Here is a 12500-nt window from a genome sequence, read left to right on the forward strand (position 1 = left end):
ACTATTAGAGACTTTAACCAGAGATACAGAGTTAGACTTTTAGAGAGAAACTTTAACCAGAGTAACAGAGTTAGACTATTAGAGACCTTAACCAGAGATACTGAGTTAGACTATTAGAGAGACTCAGACACAAGACAAGGCCATGTGTGTTTGTGTGTGTGTGATCACCGTACCACACCCGACACACACACACACACAAAGGCCAACTATGTTTAGCCAGTTCTTCTCTGACCTTAGCTCTGAGACCACAACACTGAGAATATTGTCCTAGATACACACACACACACACACACACACACACACACACACACACACACACACACACACACACACACACACACACACACACACACACACACACACACTGTTCTAGACATACAATACATAGACAGTTTGACTGACAGACACTTATCTTTCCCACTAATAGCCATATAGTCGGACAGATCAAAGCCAGTTTAACATGTGGTTGTGGGGGTTTTAGACAGGCCCATTCTCGTCTATGGAGGGAAAAGAGAAAGGGAAAGATTGCATCACGGTTAGGAAAGAATAGCTATTTGAGAGAAAGAAAAGAGAATAGTCTAGACTACAGAAATGTGGACTGGAAATACAATAAAGCACAATGCAATATCTGTTCTATATCATAAACATCTATCCAGACACAAACACAGACAGTTATTAGTTAACTATAGACCATTATGCCTAACAGGGCAAGATATGACGCCTTCAGAACGCACGCGCGCGCACACACACACACACACACACACACACACACACACACACACAACACTATATTTAAACACTCATATCTCCAGTCACACACATCCCCGATAGCTCAGACAAATTGCAGCAATAAATAGACTGTGATTGTTTTAGAAAAAAACACTTCCTTTGTGTGGTGAACAATGATTATCTCTCCTACCCAGACTAACACACTCAGACTCTTACAGTTGGTCAAAATGACAGTAATCACCAAGCGAAGAGGACTTTCTATAAAGCCATGCATACAAGGCATCATTGACAGAAGTTACTTTCACAACACACACTTTACTGACTCAACATTCCTGTGTTTCTCTTCTTCCTTCCCTCTCTTTCTCTCCTTCTTTTCTTGCTTTTAGAGGTGGAGCCAGATGAATCATCGGCCAATGAGATTCATTCAAATGACACCCGTGGAAGATACAGGAGAAACCTAGGTTAGTCTGTCTACTGTACCTGTTTCTCTCTCTCTCTCCCTCCCTCCCTCTCCCTCTCCCTCTCCCCCTCCCCCTCCCTCCCTCCCTCCCTGTGTTTCTCTCTATTTCTTCCCACCTCCATCTCTATCTGTCTCCCTCGATTTGAATTCAATTCATTTAAGAATAATAACTACATTCTCTCTCCAGCGAAGATCCAGCAGGTGTTGTACACTCTTAGAAAACAAGGTGCTTTCTAGAACCTTAAATGGTTCTTCGGCTGTCCCCATAGGAGAACCCTTTGAAGAACCTTTTTGGTTGCAGGTAGAAACCTTTTTATTCTTGGTAGAAACCTTTTGTGTTCCAGGTAGAACCCTTTCTACAGAGGGTTCTACATGGAACCCAAAAGGGTTCTACAGTACCTGGAACCCAAAAAAGTGTTCTCCTATGGGGACCTGTTTGGAACTCTTTTTTCTAAAAGTGTACAGGTCAGGACAGAGGTCATGATGTAGTCTAACATCCTCCCCCTCTCTCCCTCCCTCCCCTCCTCCCCCAGTAGATGCCCAGCCAGCCCAGCAGGCGGTGTGTAAGGTCAGGACAGAGGTCATGGAGGTCACCAGAGCCATGCTTGACCGACGCAACGCCAACTTCCTGTTGTGGCCGCCGTGTGTGGAGGTGCAGCGCTGCTCTGGCTGCTGTAACACCAGAATGCTACAGTGCGTCCCCACGGTTACTCAGACACGATATCTACAGGTATATATATACCCCGATGCTATCTACAACCATAGGAGAACCCTTTGAAGAACTACTGGAACCAAAAAAGGGTTCTCCTATGGGGACATCTGAAGAACCTCCTTTTTTCTAAAAGTGTACACACATAACCGGCTACTGCAGTGTGTCCCGACACTTACACAGTATACACTATCTACAGGTTCATATACACCTATATACACTATCTACAGGTTCATATACACCTATATACACTATCTACAGGTTCATATACACCTATATACACTATCTACAGGTTCATATACACCTATATACACTATCTACAGGTTCATATACACCTATATACACTATCTACAGGTTCATATACACCTATATACACTATCTACAGGTTCATATACACCTATATACACTATCTACAGGTACACATACACCTATATACACTATCTACAGGTTCATATACACCTATATACACTATCTACAGGTTCATATACACCTATATACACTATCTACAGGTTCATATACACCTATATACACTATCTACAGGTTCATATACACCTATATACACTATCTACAGGTTCATATAGACCTATATACACTATCTACAGGTTCATATAGACCTATATACACTATCTACAGGTTCATATACACCTATATACACTATCTACAGGTTCATATAGACCTATATACACTATCTACAGGTTCATATACACCTATATACACCATCTACAGGTTCATATACACCTATATACACTATCTACAGGTTCATATACACCTGTATACACTATCTACAGGTTCATATACACCTATATACACTATCTACAGGTACATATAGACCTATATACACTATCTACAGGTTCATATAGACCTATATACACTATCTACAGGTTCATATACACCTATATACACTATCTACAGGTTCATATAGACCTATATACACTATCTACAGGTTCATATACACCTATATACACCATCTACAGGTTCATATACACCTATATACACTATCTACAGGTTCATATACACCTGTATACACTATCTACAGGTTCATATACACCTATATACACTATCTACAGGTTCATATAGACCTATATACACTATCTACAGGTTCATATACACCTATATACACCATCTACAGGTTCATATACACCTATATACACTATCTACAGGTTCATATAGACCTATATACACTATCTACAGGTTCATATACACCTATATACACTATCTACAGGTTCATATAGACCTATATACACTATCTACAGGTTCATATACACCTATATACACTATCTACAGGTTCATATAGACCTATATACACTATCTACAGGTTCATATAGACCTATATACACTATCTACAGGTTCATATACACCTATATACACTATCTACAGGTTCATATACACCTATATACACTATCTACAGGTTCATATACACCTATATACACTATCTACAGGTTCATATACACCTATATACACTATCTACAGGTTCATATACACCTATATACACTATCTACAGGTTCATATAGACCTATATACACCATCTACAGGTTCATATAGACCTATATACACTATCTACAGGTTCATATAGACCTATATACACTATCTACAGGTTCATATAGACCTATATACACCATCTACAGGTTCATATAGACCTATATACACTATCTACAGGTTCATATACACCTATATACACTATCTACAGGTTCATATACACCTATATACACTATCTACAGGTTCATATACACCTATATACACTATCTACAGGTTCATATACACCTATATACACCATCTACAGGTTCATATAGACCTATATACACTATCTACAGGTTCATATAGACCTATATACACTATCTACAGGTTCATATACACCTATATACACTATCTACAGGTTCATATACACCTATATACACTATCTACAGGTTCATATACACCTATATACACTATCTACAGGTTCATATAGACCTATATACACTATCTACAGGTTCATATAGACCTATATACACTATCTACAGGTTCATATAGACCTATATACACTATCTACAGGTTCATATAGACCTATATACACTATCTACAGGTTCATATACACCTATATACACTATCTACAGGTTCATATACACCTATATACACTATCTACAGGTTCATATACACCTATATACACTATCTACAGGTTCATATACACCTATATACACTATCTACAGGTTCATATACACCTATATACACTATCTACAGGTTCATATACACCTATATACACTATCTACAGGTTCATATACACCTATATACACTATCTACAGGTTCATATACACCTATATACACTATCTACAGGTTCATATACACCTATATACACTATCTACAGGTTCATATACACCTATATACACTATCTACAGGTTCATATAGACCTATATACACTATCTACAGGTTCATATACACCTATATACACTATCTACAGGTTCATATACACCTATATACACTATCTACAGGTTCATATACACCTATATACACTATCTACAGGTTCATATACACCTATATACACTATCTACAGGTTCATATACACCTATATACACTATCTACAGGTTCATATACACCTATATACACTATCTACAGGTTCATATACACCTATATACACTATCTACAGGTTCATATACACCTATATACACTATCTACAGGTTCATATACACCTATATACACTATCTACATATACACCTATATACACTATCTACATATACACCTGTATACATGGATATACCTATAAATATTATACACCCCTAATCTAAGCTACACTGACATATGTAGGCCTACATATAAACATTCATGGATATGTCCAGTAGGCATATCACCTCATCAGATTTACAAACAACATTCCCCCCCCCCAGGTAACAAGGATCCAGTACATCGATAAGAGACCCCACTACGACAAGGCGGTGATCTCAGTGGAAGACCACGCCTCCTGCCGCTGCCAGACACACCCCTCGGCCACAGCTGCAGCCAGGTCCACCTCCCTCCCCCCTCCTCCCCCCCGACTCACCCCCAAACCCCCCTCCCTCTCCAAGGAAGACCTCCATCGCCATGACAATATGAAGGCCAATCAGAGGTTCCATGTGGATGACAGGGGGCAGCTGGAGAGACAGTGGCAGAACAAGTACACCCTGTCACACACACAGCCACGGACACACACACAGACACACCCAATGGCAGGGGCAGGGACGCAGGTAGGGACACACACACACACACAGCCACGGACACACACGCAGACACACCCAATGGCAGGGTCAGGGACGCAGGTAGGAACACACACAGATACACACACACAGATGGGTCCCTCTCATGAGCTCCCTATAGGGCATGGCAGTGGGTATGAGGGGGGGAGAGGGGAGGAGAGAGGGTCACAAACACCCCACCGCACACACACTGACACACAGCCCAACACAGGAGAGAGGCAACACATTGACAACACAGAGAGGACACAGGAGATAGGAAGACAGCAACAACTACAACAGTACTACCAACAACAACAATATCTACAACAACAGCGACAATATCAACAACAACAACAACAGCAACAACAGCAACATCAACAACATCAACAACAACAGTACCAACCATACAGCCAAGAGCCAGAGCTCAGGACTCAATACAAACACAACGCTCCCCAATCCGACAGCAGCGGACCACCTGACACAAAACAACCGGCCAATCACAAACCAGAACTGGTCCACAGCAACACAGAACCGACCGATGATAATGACTCAAGCACAGAGGTGGCCAATAGAGACGCTCTAAAGGATACAGAGGTCACCAGTCAGGGACAGGCAGTGACAGAAGTGACCAATCACGGAAAGGAGGATGATAAAGAGCGACACAGCCAGACAGAGCTGTCCAATCAGGAACAAAAACACTCAGAGTCGACCAATCAGGGTGACTCTGTCACAGAGGAGGAGAGCAGGAAGAAACTTCTAGAACTCTTACAGCGAGAACTGGGCCAGAAACAACAGCATCATCCTCCTCATCCTCATCTTCCTCATCAAGACCATCATCATCCTCACCATCGTCAGTCTCGAACACAAACCACCACCACACAAAGACCAGGTACTGGGAATTTGGGAATTTGTTTTTGTGTGTGTGTGTGTGTGTGTGTATGAGTATGTGTATGTATTTGCATGTGTGTGTGTGTGCCTGTGTGCACAAATGCATGTGTTTGCACGTGTGTGTGTGTGTGTGTGTGTGTGTATGTGTATGTATGTGCATGTGTGTGTGTGTGTGCCTGTGTGCACGAATGCATGTGTTTGCACATGTGTGTGTGTGTATGAGTATGTGTATGTATTTGCATGTGTGTGTGTGTGCCTGTGTGCACGAATGCATGTGTTTGCACGTGTGTGTGTGTGTGTGTGTGTGTGTGTGTGTGTGTGCCTGTGTGCACGAATGCATGTGTTTGCACGTGTGGGTGTGTGTATGTTATGGGTCAGTAACTATGTATGCCTGTGAGAGTTGACGTTAGGGGAAGAGGCTGTTAGAGGAAGTAGACCTGTTTTCTTTTGTGGTCCTGACTGTCGTGGACCACATGTATGATTATATGAGCATATGTGTCCTGTCATTCTTTCCCTCCCCCTGCAACATGGGACCTGAACTTCCACTTTCTGTTAAAACAGGTTCCTAGCGGTCACAAACGTGATGGGAGTTACAGACATTGTTACCTCCGCCTCAGAGGTGATTACATTAAACTGTTCTTGACTATTTTATGTTATCTAACACAATGCATCTCTCTCTCTCTCTCTCTCTCTCTCTCTCTCTCTCTCTCTCTTTCTTTCTTCTATCTCTCTCCCTCTTCCACCTCTCTCTCCCTCCTCTCTCTCTTGTCCAGTGCCGCCCACGTTGTCCTCCAGCAGGGCCCCAGGGTGGTCCCCCAGCACCCCGTCCCCTCCCCCCAAGCCTCCCCAGGGCCCGTTCAGACCGGCCCTTCCCCGCGGACGCAGGAGGAGGAAACACCGGAGCCGCATCAGCAAGGCTGCCCTCCGAACCATGATCATGTAGAGAGAGATGGTAAGGGAGGAGGGAGGAGGGAGGAGGGGTGGAAAAGGGGGAGGCAGACCAGCAGATGGAAAGGTAAGAAAGACAGAGGGAGTCAGCGGGAGAGAAGGAGGGAGAGAAAGGAAGATAAATTGAGGGTGTAGATACTAAAAAGTCAGACATAGTATGGAGGGGGGGGAATGAAAAGCTTGAGAATGAGAGACTATCTAACTCCTCTACCTCTCTTCTACAGGCAACTGGGTCGACTGTGTTTGCTGGGCCCACCCAGGGTCGTGTTCATTAGGCACCAAACGGAAGAAAACGTACTGAAACAGGGACACAAACAACATGGAATAAACCCTAATTTCTTGTTTTATAAAACGTTGTGTGCCCTAATGAATACTGAGGGATACTGCCTGGCTATGGAACCTCAAGATGGACACTGGAGACTGGCCAGCACTTCTGGACTCTACTGCTGGTTATGGAACCTCAAGATGGACACTGGAGACTGGCCAGCACTTCTGGACTCTACTGCTGGTTATGGAACCTCAAGATGGACACTGGAGACTGGCCAGCACTTCTGGACTCTACTGCTGGTTATGGAACCTCAAGATGGACACTGGAGACTGGGCAGCACTTCTGGACTCTACTGCTGGCTATGCTAACAGACATTACTGCAGGCTGTGTCAATCTTTGCACCCCAGAATGTAGCATGTAGCATCTTTCTATAAAAAATCTGCTAGCTTTATTTAAACCGCGATATCAAGACAATGGACAATCTCAGACAGAGACTCCTTAGAAAGGAGGTAGTTCTGGATGTTTAACACTGGAAGTAGAGTGATGTAACCTTTGAAAAAGGAGCTAAGCAAACTACATCTCCCATCAGCCATTGGCTGGTATAATTCTAGCTCCGCCTACTTTGAACACTGGCTACTGATTGGACAGTTAAGGAGGGTGTTCGGCGGATATTATTAGATTGCTTGCTGCAACAGCCATTGATTGGTTGATTTAGAGGCCATGGAACACGCCCCGCTCTGCAGCTTGACTATGATTGGTTGCTGAGAATAGAACTGAAATCTTATAGGCCCAAAATGGTGCTTGAGGCCATCTATTTCTAAGAGACAATGCAGAGCTTGGATGTGGATATTTTCACTGGAATGTACTGGGTTGACAATGGAAACTGTTCTCAGATAAACTATGTTATCCTACTGGTGTAACTGGGATAACTGTCCTGGGACTATGACTGGTGTAACTGGGGATAACTGTCCTGGGACTATGACTGGTGTAACTGGGGATAACTGTCCTGGGACTATGACTGGTGTAACTGGGGATAACTGTCCTGGGACTATGACTGGTGTAACTGGGGATAACTGTCCTGGGACTATGACTGGTGTAACTGGGGATAACTGTCCTGGGACTATGACTGGTGTAACTGGGGATAACTGTCCTGGGACTATGACTGGTGTAACTGGGGATAACTGTCCTGGGAATATGACTGGTGTAACTGGGGATAACTGTCCTGGGAATATGACTGGTGTAACTGGGGATAACTGTCCTGGGAATATGACTGGTGTAACTGGGGATAACTGTCCTGGGAATATGACTGGTGTATCTGGGATAACTGTCCTGGGACTATGACTGGTGTAACTGGGATAACTGTCCTGGGAATATGACTGGTATAACTGGGGATAACTGTCCTGGGAATATGACTGGTGTAACTGGGGATAACTGTCCTGGGAATATGACTGGTGTAACTGGGGATAACTGTCCTGGGAATATGACTGGTGTAACTGGGGATAACTGTCCTGGGAATATGACTGGTGTAACTGGGGATAACTGTCCTGGGAATATGACTGGTGTAACTGGGATAACTGTCCTGGGAATATGACTGGTGTAACTGGGATAACTGTCCTGGGAATATGACTGGTGGAACTGGGATAACTGTCCTGGGAATATGACTGGTGTAACTGGGATAACTGTCCTGGGAATATGACTGGTATAACTGGGATAACTGTCCTGGGAATATGACTGGTGTAACTGGGGATAACTGTCCTGGGACTATGACTGGTGTAACTGGGGATAACTGTCCTGGGAATATGACTGGTGTAACTGGGGATAACTGTCCTGGGAATATGACTGGTATAACTGGGATAACTGTCCTGGGAATATGACTGGAGGAACTGGGATAACTGTCCTGGGAATATGACTGGAGGAACTGGGATAACTGTCCTGGGAATATGACTGGTGTAACTGGGGATAACTGTCCTGGGAATATGACTGGAGGAACTGGGATAACTGTCCTGGGAATATGACTGGTGGAACTGGGGATAACTGTCCTGGGACTATGACTGGTGTAACTGGGGATAACTGTCCTGGGAATATGACTGGTGTAACTGGGATAACTGTCCTGGGAATATGACTGGTATAACTGGGGATAACTGTCCTGGGAATATGACTGGTGTAACTGGGGATAACTGTCCTGGGAATATGACTGGTGTAACTGGGGATAACTGTCCTGGGAATATGACTGGTGGAACTGGGGATAACATGAGTAAAGGGGGATAGAACATATGGATAATGAAGCACTGAAAGAAGAAGCTCGGTGTAGGGGGAATGCGCCCTTAGACACTGATCTTGGGTCAGTTTAGCATTTTCCTTGCTAATGGTTAATGTTAGAATTGGTGGAGGGGAAGCTGATCTTAGATCTGGAGCGAGAAGCTCAGGACACACACACACACACACACACAGAGACATGTCATTTCTACTACTACAGTATCTTTCAATGTTCTGTCTACATCTGGATCTAACCAATCCAAACACTGGAGTAGTTACACACTGGAGCGCAGATAGAATTAGAAAACATAGAGGGAGAAGTAGAGGGAGCGCATAGAGAGCATTTCAATAGAACAGTTCTAGTTGTCCTATATCTATTACAGAGAAAAGCAGGTATAGAACTGGAAAACAGAGTGAAAACATAGGAGTGTTTTGTTGAAGAGACGTTGAACAGGTCTAGCTGTTCTCTCTTTGATAGAGTGGAGCAGAAATAGAACTATAAAAGGACAGCATTTTTGCACTGGGAGAGCAGAGAAAGGAACATATGCCAAACGTCACCATAGTCACCATAGCAGGAGGCCATAGACTACTCAGATGACAGACACTCAACACTCAACATCCAACACTGACTCTATACCTTAGATGTTTCAACTTTTTCAACATAGCCTGGAATGTGTGGCGGAAATATTTCAAGGGAATTGTTGCTCAGTAGGTCTTCAACGTCGCCTGGGGAGTTGTGTGTTTCAGCTGTAGGGAAGTCTGTTGTCTTTGTCTTGCCAAACACGGAAGCAACAATGTAGCGATGTTGACTGACTCAACAGTCAAACACCCAGGTTACAATAAGGAACTGGAGATTTTACTGTATATCAGGAGAATTGAACTCTGACCCTACGAGGTCCGGAGCCTGCTGCTTTTCTGTTCTCCCTGGTTATGAATAGCAGCCACCCCAGGTATAAGTCAGTCCCTGGTTAGTGGGGAACAAAGAAAAAAAGCAGGGGAACTGGCTTTGAAGGTCCGGATTCGAATTTGAGAGCTGTAGGTCATTCATTGTGCCATAGTGGTTATGTCTCTCTCTTCCCCATCCTGAGACTAGAGCAGGGCTGTCAGCATCAGTTCCGTGGAAGGCTGTAGGTCTTCATTGTGCCATAGTGGTTATGTCTCTCTCTTCCCCATCCTGAGACTAGAGCAGGGCTGTCAGCATCAGTTCCGTGGAAGGCTGTAGGTCTTCATTGTGCCATAGTGGTTATGTCTCTCTCTTCCCCATCCTGAGACTAGAGCAGGGCTGTCAGCATCAGTTCCGTGGAAGGTTGTAGGTCTTCTGGTTTTTCTTATGTTCCCTTTCATTTGTGTCCATTTAAGAACTAGACAACCAGCTAAAGATAATTTCCTTACTGCTGACCTTAATTAATCTTTCAAGTAGAAGGGAGAACTGAAAACCCGCAGCCACTCGGCCCTCCAGGAATTGAGTTTGTCACCCCTGGACTACCCCAGGTATCAGGCTAGAAATAAGACTAGCTTAGGCAGTATGTCTCACTCCTGGTCCTAGCACTCTAGAACCAGGATGGAGAACCACTGAGCTAAGGGAGTGGGGACAGCCATCACCGAGGGAGGAATAGAATCTGGGATGGGATGCTTTGAAAAACAATGTCAAACTTTTTGGAATGGCTCTGAGAGATAAATGTTATCCAACTCTGTATGTACTGTACATGATTTAAACATGGTGTTTTTTTTATTTCTTAACTTATTTCAGATGGAGGATGTGTCATTCTCTGGTTCCTAAGTGTAATTATTGTTGCTGATGATAATTATTGTTGTTGTATATTGTTATTGTTAATGAATGCTATTTTTAATATAAACATAAAGGCCAGAATTATATTAATATAATGAACGTGTGTATCGTCTTTCCTTATTTGACTTTGACAGACACACACTCAAGCACATGCACTCATACCTAATGAAATGATGAAACGCACGCAGTGTGTGTGTGTGTATATACACTGCTCAAAAAAAAAGGGGGACACTTAAACAACACAATGTAACTCCAAGTCAATCACACTTCTGTGAAATCAAACTGTCCACTTAGGAAGCAACACTGATTGACAATAAATTTCACATGCTGTTGTGCAAATGGAATAGACAACAGGTGGAAATTATAGGCAATTAGCAAGACACCCCCAATAAAGGAGTGGTTCTGCAGGTGGTGACCACAGACCACTTCTCAGTTCCTATGCTTCCTGGCTGATGTTTTGGTCACTTTTGAATGCTGGCGGTGCTTTCACTCGATTGGTAGCATGAGACGGAGTCTACAACCCACACAAGTGGCTCAGGTAGTGCAGCTCATCCAGGAGGCGCTACCAGGAGACAGGCCAGTAAATCAGGAGACATGGAGGAGGCCGTAGGAGGGCAACAAACCAGCAGCAGGACCGCTACCTCCGCCTTTGTGCAAGGAGGAGCAGGAGGAGCACTGCCAGAGCCCTGCAAAATGACCTTCAGCAGGCCACAAATGTGCATGTGTCTGCTCAAACGGTCAGAAACAGACTCCATAAGTGTGGTATGAGGGCCAGACGTCCACAGGTGGGGGTTGTGCTTACAGCCCAACACCGTGCAGGACGTTTGGCATTTTCCAGAGAACACCAAGATGGGCAAATTCGCCACTGGCGCCCTGTGCTCTGCACATATGAAAGCAGGTTCACACTGAGCACATGTGACAGATGTGACATAGTCTGGAGACGCCGTGGAGAACGTTCTGCTGCCTGAAACATCCTCCAGCATGACCGGTTTGGCGGTGGGTCAGTCATGGTGTGGGGTGGCATTTCTTTGGGGGGCCGCACAGCCCTCCATGTGCTCGCCATAGGTAGCCTGACTGCCATTAGGTACCGAGATGAGATCCTCAGACCCCTTGTGAGACCATATGCTGGTGCGGTTGGCCCTGGGTTTTTCCTAAAGCAAGACCATGCTAGACCTCATGTGGCTGGAGTGTGTCAGCAGTTCCTGCAAGAGGAAGGCATTGATGCTATGGACTGGCCCGCCCGTTCCCCAGACCTGAATCCAATTGAGCACATC

General features: G+C 44.2%; 1 protein-coding gene across 2 annotated transcripts in view; it reads left to right on the forward strand.

The window, feature by feature from the left end:
- The window catches only part of LOC118940333 (transcription factor SPT20 homolog), a 22534-nt gene extending 11213 nt beyond the window's left edge, over nucleotides 1-11321 (forward strand). The window contains exons 3-7 of one of the 2 annotated variants that reach the window (XM_036949096.1): nucleotides 1116-1190; nucleotides 1723-1919; nucleotides 4754-5966; nucleotides 6739-6917; nucleotides 7138-11321. In XM_036949096.1, the coding sequence (XP_036804991.1) occupies nucleotides 1116-1190; nucleotides 1723-1919; nucleotides 4754-5966; nucleotides 6739-6908 (1655 nt within the window). In that variant the 3' untranslated portion in view covers nucleotides 6909-6917; nucleotides 7138-11321. The remainder of the gene's footprint in view (nucleotides 1-1115; nucleotides 1191-1722; nucleotides 1920-4753; nucleotides 5967-6738; nucleotides 6918-7137) is intronic. The other variant, XM_036949097.1, reaches the window with a different exon arrangement.
- Nucleotides 11322-12500: the final 1179 nt, after the last annotated feature.

The sequence above is a fragment of the Oncorhynchus mykiss genome, chromosome 17 (genome assembly GCF_013265735.2).
Source record: "Oncorhynchus mykiss isolate Arlee chromosome 17, USDA_OmykA_1.1, whole genome shotgun sequence".
Lineage (NCBI taxonomy): Eukaryota > Metazoa > Chordata > Actinopteri > Salmoniformes > Salmonidae > Oncorhynchus > Oncorhynchus mykiss.